Source organism: Brassica rapa, chromosome A01 (assembly GCF_000309985.2).
Source record: "Brassica rapa cultivar Chiifu-401-42 chromosome A01, CAAS_Brap_v3.01, whole genome shotgun sequence".
Taxonomy (NCBI): Eukaryota; Viridiplantae; Streptophyta; class Magnoliopsida; order Brassicales; family Brassicaceae; genus Brassica; species Brassica rapa.
This window is the reverse complement of record NC_024795.2, coordinates 17,757,673-17,775,253: the sequence shown is the minus strand read 5'-3', so window position 1 is coordinate 17,775,253 and position 17,581 is coordinate 17,757,673. Positions and strand designations below refer to the sequence as shown.

The 17,581-nt window shown below is 32.4% G+C and overlaps 1 protein-coding gene across 4 annotated transcripts; it reads right to left on the bottom strand.

Annotated features, from left to right (window-relative positions):
• Positions 1–989: 989 nt before the first annotated feature.
• Positions 990–13,052, bottom strand: LOC103828963 (two-pore potassium channel 1). Of its 4 annotated transcripts, XM_018656568.2 has the most exons (4): positions 5,616–13,052; positions 4,513–5,467; positions 4,278–4,439; positions 3,430–3,627 (listed from the first exon to the last, which is right to left on the bottom strand). In XM_018656568.2, exons 2-3 carry the CDS (start codon positions 5,430–5,432, stop codon positions 4,286–4,288), a joined length of 1,074 nt encoding a protein of 357 aa, XP_018512084.1. In that variant the 5' UTR covers positions 5,433–5,467; positions 5,616–13,052; the 3' UTR covers positions 3,430–3,627; positions 4,278–4,285. The 4 variants fall into 4 exon arrangements, with proteins under 4 accessions (XP_033133626.1, XP_018512084.1, XP_009102856.1 ...); XM_033277735.1 differs by lacking the exon at positions 5,616–13,052 and having other exon boundaries at positions 990–3,627; positions 4,515–4,740; XM_009104608.2 differs by lacking the exon at positions 3,430–3,627 and having other exon boundaries at positions 3,998–4,439; positions 5,616–13,050.
• Positions 13,053–17,581: the final 4,529 nt, after the last annotated feature.

Sequence of the window (17,581 nt, the reverse complement as noted above, 5' to 3'; positions counted from 1 at the left end):
TGCGATCGCCACTGTGCAACCATTGGATTCTGCTTCTCTGTCTCCAATATTGTTCTTCCTCGATGTATGCTTTCTCGAGTTCCTGCGATAGGATTCCAATTGCTACCGGGTCGGGAGTGGTGCTTGATAACGCCTCTTCTAGCTTCCCCTGTGTTGTCAGTATAAGCTCCTTGCTGTTTCTGTTTTGGAGCTTGGCCCACTCCATAATCTTTCGTCGGATTCTGCATATCTTAGAGATAACCGACTCATATGACATAGATGTCCAATTTGCCTCCACAAGTTCCTTGATCTCTGGCTTGTCTTTTAATCTTCTATCAAACCTAAATAAGCCGCGCTTTTTGGCTGTGCTTTGGTTGAGGTGGACTAAGATAGGCCTGTGATCTGACCCCTCGAATCTCAAGTATTCACAACAGCCCGAGGGATAGTTCTCAGCCCACTTACAGTTTATCATTGCTCTATCCAATCTGGATTGGATAAAGTGGCTGTAGCGGTTGCCCCTCCATGATAGAGAGTTCCCGGCATGTTGAAGGTCCCAAAGGCCCATTTGTGAGACAAAACTTCGGAAAGCTAGGAAAGATCCCTCCCAACGTAGAGGTCCCCCTACTTTTTCGGAATTGTCTAGCAGGTCATTAAAATCGCCCACGATAAGCCAAGCTGTTTCATCTCTTCCTAGACCAAGTTCCGTCAACTGGTTCCAGAATTCGGCTCTATTTTCTGAACGAGGTGATCCATATATGAAAGAGACAAACATAGTTCTCTGGTGCATTGCAATCGATGTATCAATGAAGTTTGGAGAGGAAGAGAGTATATCCACCTGAACATCTGATTTCCATGACAGTGATAAGCCTCCTCCTCCCGTCTCGCTTGGTGGTACTGTGAAGTGGCTTGTATATTCCGTTTTTTGGAATAGTCGGAGCACGACTTCGTCTTGATTCATTGTCTCCATAAGGAAAATAACTTCTGGGGATATTCGTTTCTTGAATTCCCTGATACGCTGGCCTGTCAAAGTGCTCCCAATTCCTTGACAGTTCCAGCTGAGCAGCGCTAAGGAAGAGCGCTTGGATTGACCCGAAAATCCTTCTGTTTCCTCTTTATCCCAGGAATGATGTTGGTTTTCGGGGGTCTTTGCTGGCGAGCTAAGGTTGTTGGTGTTGGTGCACCAGCTTGTGTCCTTCTTTTGGGAGAGCTCTGTGTTTTTGTAACTCTCCTTTTCTTCAAGCTAATTCCTTGCAAAGGACTGAGGTTGTATCGCTTCTTCTGTGGCAACTTCCCTGCCTTTTTATTTGCCACGCTTCTCGTGACAATTGTGGGCCTTTCAGGAATGCTGGGGCTGTCATACTGGAGAGGTAGAGGTTGGGGTCCCAGGCGTAAGGAGACATGTCTTCTATCTTCGCTGAGAGTTCTTATCGGAGATCTCTCGCCTGGAGGTGAACCCGGATCTCCCGGAGGCCTGGAGCCTGACGCTCGAGTAATGGTTCCAGGTCCTACTGGTTGAATAACCTCTTCCAGATATTGTATCTCTATGTCTTGTAGGCGGCTTGAGCCTGTAGAGTTTGCTTGATTTCCAAGTCTTGATTTCCCATTGGAGGGCAATGATAATCTTGTCTTCGCCGAGGGTCTATCAGTAGAAAACTGGCCTCTATTTCCAGTATCATCTCCATCATCTCTTAGAGCCAGTGTTCTCCTTTGGTCTGTTGAATGTGGGATTACCGGTAAGGCAAGTCTGTCCTTAGCTGGCCGTCTATCAGTGGATACTTGATCACCTGAAACTTCTTCTTCCTCTCTTAGTGGGAGACCTCTTCTTAAATCTGTTGAGTGAGGAGTCAGAGCTGGCACTGCAGGAGATTGAATGGTTTTGGAACCTGAGTCCTGGCAATGGGCTCGACTGTTTTCACGCCTTATTTCCCCGCTACCTCTGCCTCTGTCTTGTCCACCAGCAGCCATAGGTGGGGCATCAAAGGTTAGATAGTTGCTTTTGCTTCCAGTTCGAGCACCCGAGTCTCTCGAGTTTTGTCTCCCTATAGTATAGTCCTCCCTACCTCTACGGAATTCGCTGGTTACTGGTTCGTTGGTATGTCGGGGGCGGGAGTTGTATCTAGATTCTGATCTACGATCGTTATACTCGTTTCTTCTTGAGTAAGGTAGAGAGATATCTCTAGATAGTTGGACATGGTGTCCTTTATCTCTTCTTCGTTCTTCATATGACTTTCTTTTTTCATCAAGGCGAGCCATTGTGTTCCTTTGGGAGATACCTATTTTTCTGGGGCTTCTGTCTCGATCACGAGAGTGCACCAATAGAGGGCAATCGTCTTTTTCATGGGAGAGCGAGTAGCAAGAAAAGCAGTGCTTTTGAAGGTTCTCATAATCAAACTCTACTTGAATGATTTCTCCTGAGGGTAGGCTAAAGTCTCTAATCATCTCCAGTGGTTTGAGACCATTGATGAGTACTCGAACACGAGCTTGGGTTGGAATACAATCTTCCACCTGGCCCAGTTCTTTTCCAATGGCTCTTAGGGCTTCATCTGACCAGTAATGGAGTGGGACTCCATTTACTTGAATCCAGAAAGGTAGGTATGCAGGAAACTTTTCCGAGACCACTGGTTCCCAACGTTGAATGAGTAACATCCATCTTTTGAAATGGAAAGGGGCCTTATTGAGGATGGTGAGTAGGTCTTTTTCGTTCTCAAAACGGAAGTGGAACATCTGAGGTCCTAACTCCCTCCCGGTGATACGCCCGACGACGTTCCAGTGTTGGAGGAAGAACTCCACAAGAGCCTTTGTGTTCTGGACTGCAGGGTTTGTTACTCTCCCAATTAGGGTAAACTTGTTTTCTTCAATCAGAGCAGCAGTGTTCGAGTCCGGGATTGGGACTGGGGGTTTGCGGTTTATTTGGGTTGAAGTAGAGACCCATTTCCTCTTCTCTTCCCTTGAGTAGCGATGACTCATTTTGACTTGGGTAGGGGCGTTGTAGTCACTTAGTAGTTACGGGGGACAAGGAGATATTCTCAGAATAGAGCAAGGAGACGGAGGAAGAGAGTTTGTAGACTTTTCACAAAGCTTCAAGGAAGGTATCTAGTTCCACAGTTCCAGCAAGGTTCAAGCGAGTTTGAAAGAGCTGGAGAGAAACATGGTGGAACAGCGGTGAGGAAGGTTCATTATGTTTCCGTCGAGGCAGCGGCGAACGACGGTGGTGAGACGGTCCCTCCGACCCGGGTCGGGGGAAGAACCCGGTGGGTAAGAGATCAGAAGCTTCTTTTGTCCAACAGACAAACCCAAAAAGGGTAATAATTCAAAAGTAGATGTACTTTGAGTTGAGTTTTTGCCCGAAGAGGAAGAGATTCGGTTTGCTAAGCGTGGAGAGAGGCTACGGACCGTTGGTTAGGGACCAGTCTTGGGAACTGTGGCTGGGAGAGAAAAAAGAGCCTTCACTCACACTTGTGTAATTTTTTCAATTTCTTACTTTGATCTCCATCTTTACATAAATTGCATACTATAATAAATAAATATATGGTAAATAAATGTTTGGTGTGGTTTTCACTACATGATGGAATTATAATAATTGTGCTTCATTTCTAGCCATAACTATAACTGACGATGTCATCCACACTCTTCTTCTTTCACCAGTACCTGTCAAAAGAGAGGGTATAACCGACTCAATCATAGACAAAATGTTATTAGATTAATAATGTCAAAATCAATGTTATTGGCTTAATTTCTATTCCAAACTTGGTTATTTGGCAAATTCTAATGTCAAGATCAATGCTATTGGCTTAATTTCTATTCCAAACTTGGTTATTTGGCAAATTCACCCCTTTATTTAAGTTATCTAAAATATTAGTTTTTAAAATCGGTTTTCAAGTTAATATTGATTTGTAAGACAACTAGTTTGATATAAAGAAAATATTGAACTGGAAGGAACTGTTAAGGTTAAAAGTAAGATCCTAGGGACAACGTCATCATCTGTAGCGTCTTTTATCTATCAGAATGCCAGAAATTACAAAGCAATAAAACCATCATTATCACCTGTCCTTCGAGAAAACCAATCTGTGTACTTGTGTAAACTCATATACACAGTACTTGTGTATACTCATATACACAGTACTTGTGTAAACTCATATACACAGTATATATGTAAACTTACGCATCAAGTAACAATAAAAAACTGAGTGTGTGGCATTACATTAAAACACACACACACACACAGACCCAAAACTGTACATTCTTTTTGATTTTTGTTTGGTCGTGTGCAGGTATAATAACTAAAGAAGTATGCTTACCTTTGTATCTAAGACGTGGTTTGAGCAAGAATGAGATCAGAATTCGTCAGAGTTCCCGAATCATCGTAATCAAGTTGCTCAAACTCTTGCAATATCCCATCAATATCTTCCTCATCAATCTTCCCCATTTCTTTTAGTTTATATAATATAAACTCCGCAGCTCTGCAAGGCACAAAAGACAAAGATAAGAAGAAGTTAAAGGAAACAAGATGAGAGAATTTGTCTGATGTCTCACACGATAACTCCATCTCCATCAAGATCAGCTGCTTCGAGATCATTGTTTGTGATTCTCCTTGTTAAAACCCATTTCACTAACTCTCTCTGTTTGGTTTCTGCATTTAGCTCAGCTACATAGAGGAAAAACTGAGCCAAGCATATCGTGCTCGTCAAAATCCAAAACACAGCGAAAAGACGTCCGGTTCCCGAGTTAAAGCTCCTATCTCCATAACCCAATGTTGTAACGGTGGAACAAACACAGTAGAAAGCTTCAATAACCGGCATTTTCTCAAACATTACAAGGAAAATCGTACCGACAAGGACGAGAACTACAAGGACAAGAAATGTCACATAGCATTTGTGTCTCAACTTAGTATGCAACTCCTTGAGAATTTCTGTTGGACCAACTGTTTTGCGCAAATCGAAAGCCTTAGCAAGCAAAGTCTCTTGCCTCTCCACTAAGTAATCTGCTGCTCGACTTAAAAGGTGACCCACAAGGACCATTCCCGAAAAGACAAACGCACAAGCAAGTAGCCTTGAGGTTGAACTACTAGGGACAAGATCACCATATCCAACGGTTGTCATTGTTACAACACAGAAATAGACGGCATCCAACACACCGTTGGTCTTATTACCGGAGATCTGGTTTCTCACGAGGTAGAAACAGAGTGTACCAGTGGTTAGGTATAAAACAAAGAACAAGATCACTTCCCTGAGATTCGGGTTTAGATCCCTGAACATTGGGATTATACTCCGATGAGGAGGTGGTTCGTCGGTTTTGACATCTTCATCATCATTGTACATACAATCACCCCGAGGAGCGCTTCTACAACGACGCAATCTTCTTTTTCTTGAAGAAGTTAATGAGTTTTGGTTCAAGTCTTGATCCATGGGATCTATATGCTCCCTAGCTAACAATGGAGCTGAATGGTTAGACATTCTGTAATCAAACCAAATACTGTAATTTCTGATATCTGCAGATTAATTAATTCTCATGTCAGTTCTTGATTTTAAACCAAAAGACGCAGATAACATAGTCATTAAAGCAATAATGAGTGTCAAACAAGACCAAATATTAGAAAATTCGAACAGAATCTTCACGGATGAAAAAGTGAGACTTACCAATTCGCTTCAGTGCTTACTTCTAGTTTTTTTTTCTTTCTATTTTCTGTTTTTTTTTCTTCTCTTTATATATATATATATATGGATTTTCTGAACCTATGATTTATAATCTCTTCGGTGGCCTTCCAAGAAAACTTCAATTATTGAATACTAAAAATTTGTTGAACATTTAAATATTTTGTGAATATATATTTTATAACTATACATATACAAAAATGGAAGTTTTAGGGTTTTGAGTGATAAATACCATCCACTATTTTTGAATAGTAAAAAACTTCAACTAATTTTTTAATGTTTCAATCCTCAACTTACAAACTATTAACGTGTGTCACCATCTGTCCAAAATTCTGTAACGGAAGGTTACAGACGTTAACGGTTTATAAGTTGAGGGTTTAAACATTAATAACTTAATCAATGAGTTTTTTTCCGACTAAAAAATAGTTGAGAGTTTTAATCACTAAAACAAATTTTAAATAAATTGATTTAAATAAAGAATAAATGAGTTGGTTTTTCTCTAAGTATCAAATATTTGTCTTAACTAACACTTTGGATTGGACAAAATGACTGTAAAATGTAAGTTCATCGGATTATGTGGGTTCCAAGTAAGAAATGTTTGATCATGTGGGTTCGGATTAAAGAAAATTTGTTTATCGTGGGTTCCAAGTAAGAAATGTTTGATCATGTGGGTTCAGATTAAAGAAAATTTGTTTATCGGATTATATGGATTCCAAATAAGAAATGTTTGATTAGCAATTATTACGGGATTATACGAAAAGAAAATCGGATGTGCGAGAACTAGTTAAGAAAATGAGTTTGGCCATTTGATGGTGATATTTAACTACGCCAAATATGAAACCCGTCATTAGGTGCCCGGCTTGGTGAGGAATCTTAAGAAATCCTTTGTAAGGATGCTTTGACATTTTCAATGGCCTAACTCATTCTCTACAAAAAGAATATATTTGACTAGTTCCAACAGACCCTATCTTCTTTTCATATAATTTTGCAACGGTTGTGAATCAAAATTTCTTACTTGGAATCCGTATTATCCGATAACCAATTTTTTTAGTTGGATTTTACAGTCCCGTTATTTATGTACTTAGGCTAAGACTGTCCCACAGTCGGTTTACAATTATTTTGTCTAACCTAAAGTGTTCTTAGTTAACAAAAAATATTTGATAACTAGAGAAAAATCAACTTATTTTTTTTTGTTAAACCAATTTGTGGAAAAATCTGTTTTAGTGATTAAATCCCTCAACTATTTTTAAATCGAAAGAAAAACTCTCAACTATTTTTGTAATGTTTTAACGTATGTCACCTTCAGTGGCGAATGCAGAAAAATCTTTTAATGGGTGTACATCTCATAAATGCCATAGGGTGTGTCGAACCTGAGGTATAAGGGGTGCACAACAGCACTATAACCATCCTTTCTTGCTGATTATTGTGTTTTGGCATACCAAATATTTAATATTTCTAAAACTGTCCCTCTTAGTTGCTGGTGGCGACCAGTCACCTTCCTTTATAGAATTATATATGGAGGGTGACATAAGTTAACAGTTTGTAAGTTGAGGGGTTAAAACATTACAAAATTAGTTGAGAGTTTTTTTCTACGATTCAAAAATAGTTGATGGAGTTTAATTATCACTAAAAATCCTAAATTTTAATATTTGTGACAAAATCTTTTCTAATAGAATTTATTTGACTTTTTTACTTTCTTTTATGCGTTTATAACCACCACTTGCTAGACACTAAGGCCGACTATAGTGAGACACTAAAACACCAAATTTGTTGTATATTCATCTCCTATGAAACACCAAAAATTACACCATTCTACTAAATTTGGGGTAAAGTAAATAATGTTACACCGAATTTGGTGTAACACTATTCATCACACAAAATATTTAAAATATATTTTGTTGTGTTTCATTTAAGAATTTAATTAAATTATTATTATTAATTATTTCAAATTCGTAACTAAATATAAAAATACGGTATTATTTGTATTTTTAAATTATTTTTACATAATTCAAATATTTTTTTATTTTCAAGTAAAAATCACTAATGGATTATTATCATTTTCTTTATATATATATTTTTTAAAAATATAATATTTTATTTATTTTTATTTTATTTTCAAGTAATAAATCACTAAATGATTATTATCATTTACTTTATATTGTAATATATTTTTATTCTAAAATATCAATTATAATTTTTATTTAGGGTATATTTAATCAGTAATTAATAATATTACATTATTTCAAAATTATAATTAATAGTAAATAATTATAACTTTATGTAATACTATTAAATTCTTCAAATACAGTTAACATTGTCTTACTAACTAATACAAATTTCATTAAAATAAATATATTATTTTGTTATGTTCTTTTCATAATTAATAGTTTTTAAGTTTTAATATAATATTTTATAAAAAATAAATACATAATAGGTATGATATTGTTAAACCAAAAAATAAATATATAAATAAATTTTATAAATATAAATGTAAATAAATTTTATAACCATAAAATTACAAAGAAATAACAAACATAATATCTAGGGAAATTGGGTCATATAACCACAAAAAGCCTAATTCACCAAGTAGCCATTATCCCTAACAAACATATTCACGCCGTTACACATACATATTAATACTGTAATACCCATTTCCTCCACCGGCGCAACCTGCTAAAAAATAAAACAAAAGTTAATTATTAATCCCACAAAAGTAAATCGTGGCTTTACTCGACTTCACATCTTCAGATTTTTACAATCGCCACTGCTGGTCTTCTTCCAGCCCACCAATTTTCTCTTCACAGTCGCCACTGTCGGCCTCCTCTGCGTTTCTTCGACTCCTAGAAGTTCGTTGCGAAGGGGAAATCGTCTGCGCTTGTGAAATTGGTTGCGAGAAGAGTTCGTATGTGTGATCGGCGTGAACGACCACCAGAACCTCATCTCTTTCATATCGGCGATTAGGTTGAGACCTATTGTAATATGTAAGTTCTCTGTTTTGTGCCATAGATTCTATTATTTCAATGTTATTTTTCCTATTTGGAATAGATTCGGCCCTAGTCTATTCTAAGTTGGTAAGCTGCGGTAAACAAATTGATTTAGGATTGAACTTATCTGTTTACTGCGAATAGGGGATAGTGATTATGGAATGAAAAGTCCCTTTTGCGATAAAACAAGTTTAGTTCTCTGTGAAATTGAATATTTTATGAAACATGTGCTATTTGAAATGGAAAATCTTAGTTTTAGAGATTGACTACTTGTCATTCCATTCCTCTGCTATTTTTGTAGAATCGTATCAGAACTAATATACTATTCGCTTTCCATTCCTTCTGACCATATGTTTCGTTCCATATATATCAATTATATATTATATCAGATGGTACAATTCTAATTGCATATGTTATTTTTTTACTCGCATAGGCTATTTGGGATTGATAAAACTAAACATTTAACCTAAGCATAAAGTAATTCATATACTAGTAGCCTATCTCACATGCTGTCATTTCCTTCCAACTTGTAAACTAACGTGTGTAATCATTTTCATTTTGTTCTTCAGGTTTGTCATGGATGAGTTGGACCGGTAATAGTATTTATATACTATTTTATGAAATGGAATAGACGGTCTTTCCTTCAAATTTGGCTCTTCTCTTATTTGCCATGTTTATTAATATATAATATACTATTTAGTAAGTCATATTTCATTCGATGCTTGAAAGAGAGGGTTTAATTGTTCGTTGTTGTTTCATATTCTATTAATATGAGTTTTGTATTGGTGTATACATGTGTTTTATATTAGTCTGTATATGATTTTGTAAATATAAATAATATATTGAACGTAAATGGAATATAATTTATTATGGCACCAAAAAAAAAAAAATACAATGTGATGTTGAATGGGAATGATATTTATATGATGTTGTCTCATCCATCTCTTTTCACTAATGTCGTCAATCTTCATTTCTTTTCGCTACAATCAATCTAAATTTGGTGTAAGCATTAACCATTTCCTATAATCATACACTTCAAAATTTGAACAATATATATGTATTGTGCTATATCGTTTGTTACCTTTTCTATGTTATATGATCATGTAGAATAGAAATGTATGTTACTTGCATTTCAAAATTTGGGTTTAGCTTATGAAAGATTGGGGTTCACATTGGATTCCGTGTAGGGTTTAGTGATTAGTGGTTAAGGTTTAGTTTATGAAATATTGGGGTTGACTTTGGATTAGGGTTTATATTTCTGTGATTAGTTGATAGGGTTTAGTTTATGTACAATTGGGGTTGACATTAGGGCAAACATTACCACCTTCCATGAAGGCGTAGCCATACCAACAGTTGAAAAATATGTTAACCTGATCTTTAGATTGCAACTACATTTTCACCTTTTCTATTCAATATGCTCATGTAGAATGGAAATGTATGTTACTTGCATTTCAAAATTTCGGTTTGGTTTATGAAAGATTGGAGTTGACATTGGATTAGGGTTTATATTTCCATGTAGGGTTTAGTGATTAGTGGCTATGGTTTAGTTTATGAAAGATTAGGGTTGACATTGGAGTAGGGTTTATATTTCCGTGTAGGGTTTAGTGATTAGTTGATAGAGTTTAGTTTATGTACAATTGGGGTTGACATTGGGGCAAACATTACCAAATGTTAAGATGATCCTTAGATTGCAACTACATTTTCACATTTTCTATTCTATATGCCTCATGTAGAATGGTAATGCATCTTACTGGCGTTTTGAAATTTGGGTTTAATTTATTAAAAATTAGGTTGACATTGCATTAAGGTTTATATTTCCATATTGGGTTATTTCGTCGTAAGTTTTTAGATTTTTATATTTGGGTTTAAGGGTTATACTAGATTTTGACCCGCGCTTCGAAAGCGCGGGTTTTTCAGATTATATTATAATATAAAACCGTATTATATCAAAGAAGAGAATTTTTTAAAAAAATTATATAATCTACGAATTATTTTATTTGAGATATTATATGTACATTCTTATATAACCTTCTCTTAGGCCTGGACATTTTATCCTGACAAAAAAAAATAAACTGAAACCAACCTAAAAGTATAGGTTTGGTTTGGGTTAAATTTCAAATTTTTAAGATTTGGGTATTCGAATAAAAGTTTGGATATTTTTGGTTCATCGGGTCAGATTTCGAGTAAAAAATTGGATTTTTTTTAAACATTTGAACATTTTTTGTATATTTTTTGGGTTTCAAATATTTTTTGTGCTTCAATTATTTTCAGATTTTTGAATATTTTAAATTTTTTGATCTTAAATACCTGACAGATCTGGACCCGCTTCGTCTATATCGGGTACAACAACCTTTTTATATTAGATTTTTAAATTTATTGTAGAAAAATCATGGTTGATGAAATAATTTTAGAGAAAAAGCATCTTATAAAGTAATATTAGGAATTGTTAAAAATATTTAAAATATTATATGGTTAGAATAGGTAATGAATGGTAGGGAAAAAATAATAAATAGTTATACATTACTTCAACAACTTTTTATATTAGATTTTAAATGATTCTTTTTAATAGTATAAATTATTTTTTAAGTGAAAAATATATAAAATATATATATATCTACACAAATAACTTTCAAAATCGTGAATTATCAATATTTTTATTGTGAAGTCGGATCACCCAGTTTGGTTTACAGAGTCAGTATGAGTCTGTAAAAGTCGATGACAAAAAAAAAAATCTGAACCCATGAATTTCTAGTAATTATGACATTCTACAAAAAGATATTGATGTATTATAATATTGAAAGTTTGATTAATATATATTTAACAGGACCGTACCTTTTGTAAATATTTGATATAATGGAAGAGAATAAAATAGATATAATTGACATGACCCTATGTGTTAAACAGTTAAAGTTTTTAGAATCGTTTATATCAAGAGGAAGTTGGTTTAAACAAAACGTTGAGTGAATTATTTGAAACATATGATATGAGTTATGTTAAATGTTTGTATAGTCACGTGGTATATTGAAAGACCTTATATAAAAGGTTGAGTGAGTTAAAGTAGATTTTTAAAATGTTAGAGACATTATTTGGTTGCTATATTTGGGGTTAGTTATAATATTTGGTTATAATTAATAGATTGGACTAAAAATGAATAGGTCCAGTAATTTTTTAAAAGTAGATTTTTTAAGACTCATTCCGTTTTAATAGTACATATTTGGATTAGTATTTAATGATTAGAGTTTAGGGTTTAGTATTTAGAAGGTGAGGGGGTATGGTTGGAGTCATCATTAACTTATTCAATGCAATCATAAATATTTTATAATTGCATTAATATGTACTATGTTATTTATTTTGTTTCATTTTATTTGGATTTAGATTTTATATTGGGTTTATGGTTTATATTAGAGTTTAGAGTTTAATATTTAGGGGTTTGGGTGGATTAGGATAAGGTTTAGTATTTATATTTTAGAGGGTGAAATAATGTTGGTATCTTAAACTATTTATTTGATATGGAATATAACATTTAAACTTTTTATTCTTTCACCTTCTTCAATGTTTGTTTTCTGCAGATGGATTTACAGGATTGGTAAATGGAATAAACCATTTATTCCAAGCATGTTCATATTTTACATTAGTCGTTTTATACTTACAGTAAAAATGTTCTTTGATAAATAACATAGAGATATGGCTACTTTCTTTTCGTTCATAGATAATAGTTTTGGCTTGATATGCACCACAAAAAGAACAACACTACCTATTCTTCCATTTGCAATTGGAAACTTGTTACGTAAAGGGAAAAAACCGGAGAGTTTGTAGCCTAAATACCTGATATTTAATTATGTCAAAATCATTGTCATTCACTTAATTTATCTTCAAAATATGGTTATTATGCAAATAAGCCCTAATATCTAAGTATGATAAAACAACTATTTATCAATCACAAATAACAAAAAAAATAAAAATAGTTAAAAATGAAAAAATCAAATAATATACAATAGTATTTTTGGTTTAATATCTTTTTTATTAAAAGAGAAATACAAAAATAAAATACCCTTAGTTTTCAACTTATTTACCATTCTATGCCACTGAAATTATTAAATAACCTATCTTTTAGGATTATTTATCTTTTCCTCTTTAATTAAGCATTTCCAAAATCAAATTCTAACTAAAAATTCATGACAAAAATAGTTAATAAACCTATGTTTAAAGTATATTTTGTCTTATCCTATTTTATTACATGTGTATGTGTGTTTGGAAATAATTACTTCCATATATATATTTCGTCATTAAATACATACATTATATGGTAATTATTTTAGTAATTCCATATATACATTATAATTAATTCCATTTTAATTAACCTACCTTTTGGATTCTTTTTTTTTCTTATTAATTCTCTACCTAGCTTTAAAATATTTAATGAACAATATTATTTTAAAAGCTATATTATTATAATTTATTTAATTATAATCAATATATTAATATATTATCTTACATATATTTTCGTATATATAATAGTCCAATGTAAATTCAATATGATAAATATTGAAAAGTAGAAAATATATAACATCATATATTTTAAATAGTATATACAAAAACTTTGTTATACATTATCATAAAATTTTGATCCATAAAAAATAAAAATAAAATTGTGCAGATATACAGATCATATTTTAAAACTATGATGATACAATTGATGGTTTACAAGACAAAATAAAATTACACAATATTAACTATAAAATTATTGGGTTTAGAAATTTCATATTAAACAATTATTTAAAAGAATAAATTTCAAAATATAGGATATCACTTATGCGAATAAATATATATATTTATAAGAAAATAAAAATAAACCTCCACGCGTGAGTGCGGGTCAAACTCTAATTTGGTGTTATAGTTAGAGATGACAAAAAGAATCCCCTATATATTAATAGAGAAACATTTAAAAAATTATAACATATAGTTTGTATTAATTAAAAAAATGCTCAGTTGAGTTGTCACGTAATTAAAATGCTAATTTTTCTTATGTGGGGCTTAAGAATCAATTGAAATTTTTTTAGTCCAAAATTAAATTTCCAGGAAATATTATATTATATAGTATGTCCATTATGGACCATTAATTTATCAAGCGGAATTTTTTCCTTAAATAAAACTTACGGAATTACCTAATGTGATTAAGAAATATATGGCAATTAATGATTTTAAATAATAAATATTTGCTAACAATCTTTATACTTTCTAGAATTATTGTTTAAAAATTTATTATTAAAATAAATTACATAATTACATTAATCATATAATACAAATTTAGATATTTTTGTATATGTTGTATTTTGAATTTTTCAAAACGAGTATAAATTACTAAAACTGTTAAAAGTCTCACATAAACTTTTGTGATCAAGGTTTAAATTTTTTCTATAATAAGATACAATGATTATAAAATCATATGAATAAATACTTTCATTTTAATAGGTGTTTATGTTAATATATATATATATATATATATATATATATATATATATATATCGTTTAAATTAAACTACATACATCATATGAAAATACATAATTATATTTTGATATCTACGTGGAACATATATTGAAAGGTTAATATTTTAATTTTGAATTATTCATTATTTTAAAATAATTATAAATTATTGAAACCACTAAACATTCCACATTAAAAAAAAAAATCGTTGGTGTAAAGTTTTGTTATACAAATATGAAAATAATCATAAAATCATATGAGTAGAAACCTCATTTAATAACTATCCATATTAAAAGTATACTATAAATCTATGTTAATATCATATAAATTTAGTTATATATCATATATGATAGATAAAATTGATTGTTTTGATTTATTTACCCTAAAATGATTCCGAATAAACAAGAGCGATCATTTGATTTATATGCGCACGCCAATTTATTACATTATAGTAACTGATTTCTTAGTTATTTAATATATAATTATTATTTCATAATATGCAGAAAAATATAAAATAAGTAATAAATATGAAATATTTATTCTGCTCAAGGAGCGGATCTTAACCTAAATATGTATATCTTTAATAATTTTAAATCTTATACATTTTCTAAATCTCAAGCCAAAACAAAATAACGAAATGAGAATAAACTCAAAAATCAATATTTATATCGAACAATAACCAAAATGAAAAAAACGACACAAAAATGAGAAAAATATTGAAGATATTTTGGATTGGCACGTGAATGTAAACTTCTCATAACCATACTTAACTTTAAATTGCTAAATAATAATATAAAACCGAGCTCTCATATTTTCATTGTAACCAAATAGTAGGTCTGAGATTCTTCGGCCTAAATGTTAGGTTCTTATGCAATAAATGATTTTTTTGAACTAAAATAATTTTAAGATGGAATTAGTTCATCAGTAAACAAATTATATAATCAAGAAAAGAATTTTTAAAAATTATTTAAAGGCCAAAAATATTTATTCAATCAAGAATATAAATTTTATTTTTGATACGATATTTTTTAAATAATTTTCATATAAATTTTTTCTGCACGAAGCGAAGACCTTTTCTTAGTATGATAGTTAAATAGCAAATTTTATATAATTTTAACACTAAATTTGGTGTTAAGGTCGGAGATGCTCTAATGTTGTACCACTATCTGTCCAATTCAATACTTACATGCCGACATGCATAATCTGCATGTTAGGCTGCAGCTTAGTATATTAGTCAATGTCATTTCATTCTCTCGTAATTAATAGTATAACTAACCGTTTACAATTATTAGTTTGTCATTGAATAATGATGTACCACAATTTGTCTTACTCAGTTTTCCTGATGTCAGAATGTATTAATGTAAGGGTAAATAAAATTTAAATAAAATTTCAAGTCGAAAAGGACTTTTTTTTTTCCTGTTTACTCCTTCTGTTTCATATTAAGTGTCGTTTAAAAAAAAAATTTGTTACAAAATAAGTATTGTTTTCGACTTTTAATGCAATATTTATTAATTTTATGCAAAATTTATTTTTCAATTGGTTAAAATATGGTTAGGTGTATAGGTAATAGTGTTTTTTTTATAAAAAATGTACAAAATTAATTGTTTCCTTAATCCGTGTGCCGAAACCTAAAACGACCCTTATAATGAAACAGAGGGAGTATTTTGTAACTGCTTTTAAGAGAGCCTAAACTAAATCTACTCTGGCCTGAAAGAAACCTAAGCCTAGGGTAGCCCAAAAGACGGAGCACAGAGCCTTTCGGAAGAGAAAAAGTTGTAAGAGTAATTGCGAGAGAAAGGAGAACATTGCCGTGAGAGCGATAATTAGATTGGACCAAGGCAGAGATGAAGGACAGACCGAAGACGTGAGGGTGAGACTGAAGATAAAATGAAAATGACTTTTGGTCCAATTAGTGGACACTTTTCTCGACAGAACAAGAACGGTCATGATTTTGGTCCAATGATACAAGATTATAAGAGCGTTAATGGGGGATTCAACCCCTCACAACGAAAGGACTACGTTATCAGTGTAGGATCTAGAAAATATTTTGAAGGGAGGGGGGGATGGAATATTTTTCTTTTGAAATTTTTTGCATGAATGTGTTTATATCTTTTAATAAAGATACCATTTAAAAGAACATTTAAACTCAACAGTATTATAACTGAAAGAAGAAATAATAAATCTACTAACAAAGTAAATAAAAAATCTGGAACTGGTAGCTTAAAATAAAATTGAATAGAATGAAAAGAACTTTGTTGGGAAAAAAATAGAATGAAAAGAACAAATGACCTGAAAAGATTCGAAGGAAGAGAACATCAAGTGAAAAATGAATTATAACGCATGGAAAAAGGAAAATCAGAAAAAAATAAAGGAAGGAAAAAATATAGGGAAATTTAGAAGATTGGGCAACTTTTAAGTTTGAATTAGAAATTTGGGCAAACCTATGTTCTAATTAGGTTGTTGGGCAACCTAGTAGCAGGGCCGGACCTGAGTAGAGGCACATAAACCATGTGCTTGGGGCCGTACAAGATATATATTTATTAAAGGGTCAACAATTACGTAAATGTTACACTAGTTCTACTGGTAAGAGCGCTGGGACGCGCATGAGAGGTGCAGAGTTCGATCCTCCAGACCTCTATTTTAGCCACTTTTTCTGATTTTTAAAGATAATGGGCCAAAAAAAATTTGTTTGCTTCTGGGCCAAAATTTCTCAGGCCCGGCCCTGCCTAGTAGGAGAGAGAAGAAAAAGTGGACAGTTTTAACCTTTTTGTCCAACAATCTTGAGCTGAAATTCGTGGGACCAGGCTGTGTTTTGCCCAGAAAAACTTGCCTCAGGAATACCGACACACGCACGCCGGATGTGCGTGTAAGAGACAAATTGAATACTATATTATTTTAATTTCAGAAGGAAACATGGTATTGGGCTTCGTTTTTGGGCTATTTGACCCCAAAACTTGAAGGTCTTATATGTGATGATTTCTCGCAGGAAACAACGGCTCCAAGGTGGACGAATGGCCATTAATGAGTGGTGACTTTGGAAAACATGTGTTTTACTTTCATTTATTAATTAAAAACACGGCAAATATTAATTATTTAATACAAAAACGTACGAACCCTATCTCTTTGCCTGTCTCCTTGTTGATGAGTAAAAAAGATTACAGAACTCGGGAACTTGAGGCTGCGAATTTTACACACAGAGGCATGAGCTGCATCCGATATGGTGAGGGAGGAAAGGGTATGGTGGATGGTGGGTGTTCTGTATCTAGCATTGAAGGTAAATCATATATAAGCCGTACACCATTGCATTTATGACATTATAGTTATGGCTGAAATCATTTATTACAGATTTGAGGGTGTTCGAAATTCAGGTGTTTTTTTGTACGAGACTATATTTATTGCTTCTGATTAGCACATTGAATTTTTAAATGAATTTATGTTCTATTTTTCGTAGGTGTTCACGATTCATACATCGTTGTAATCTC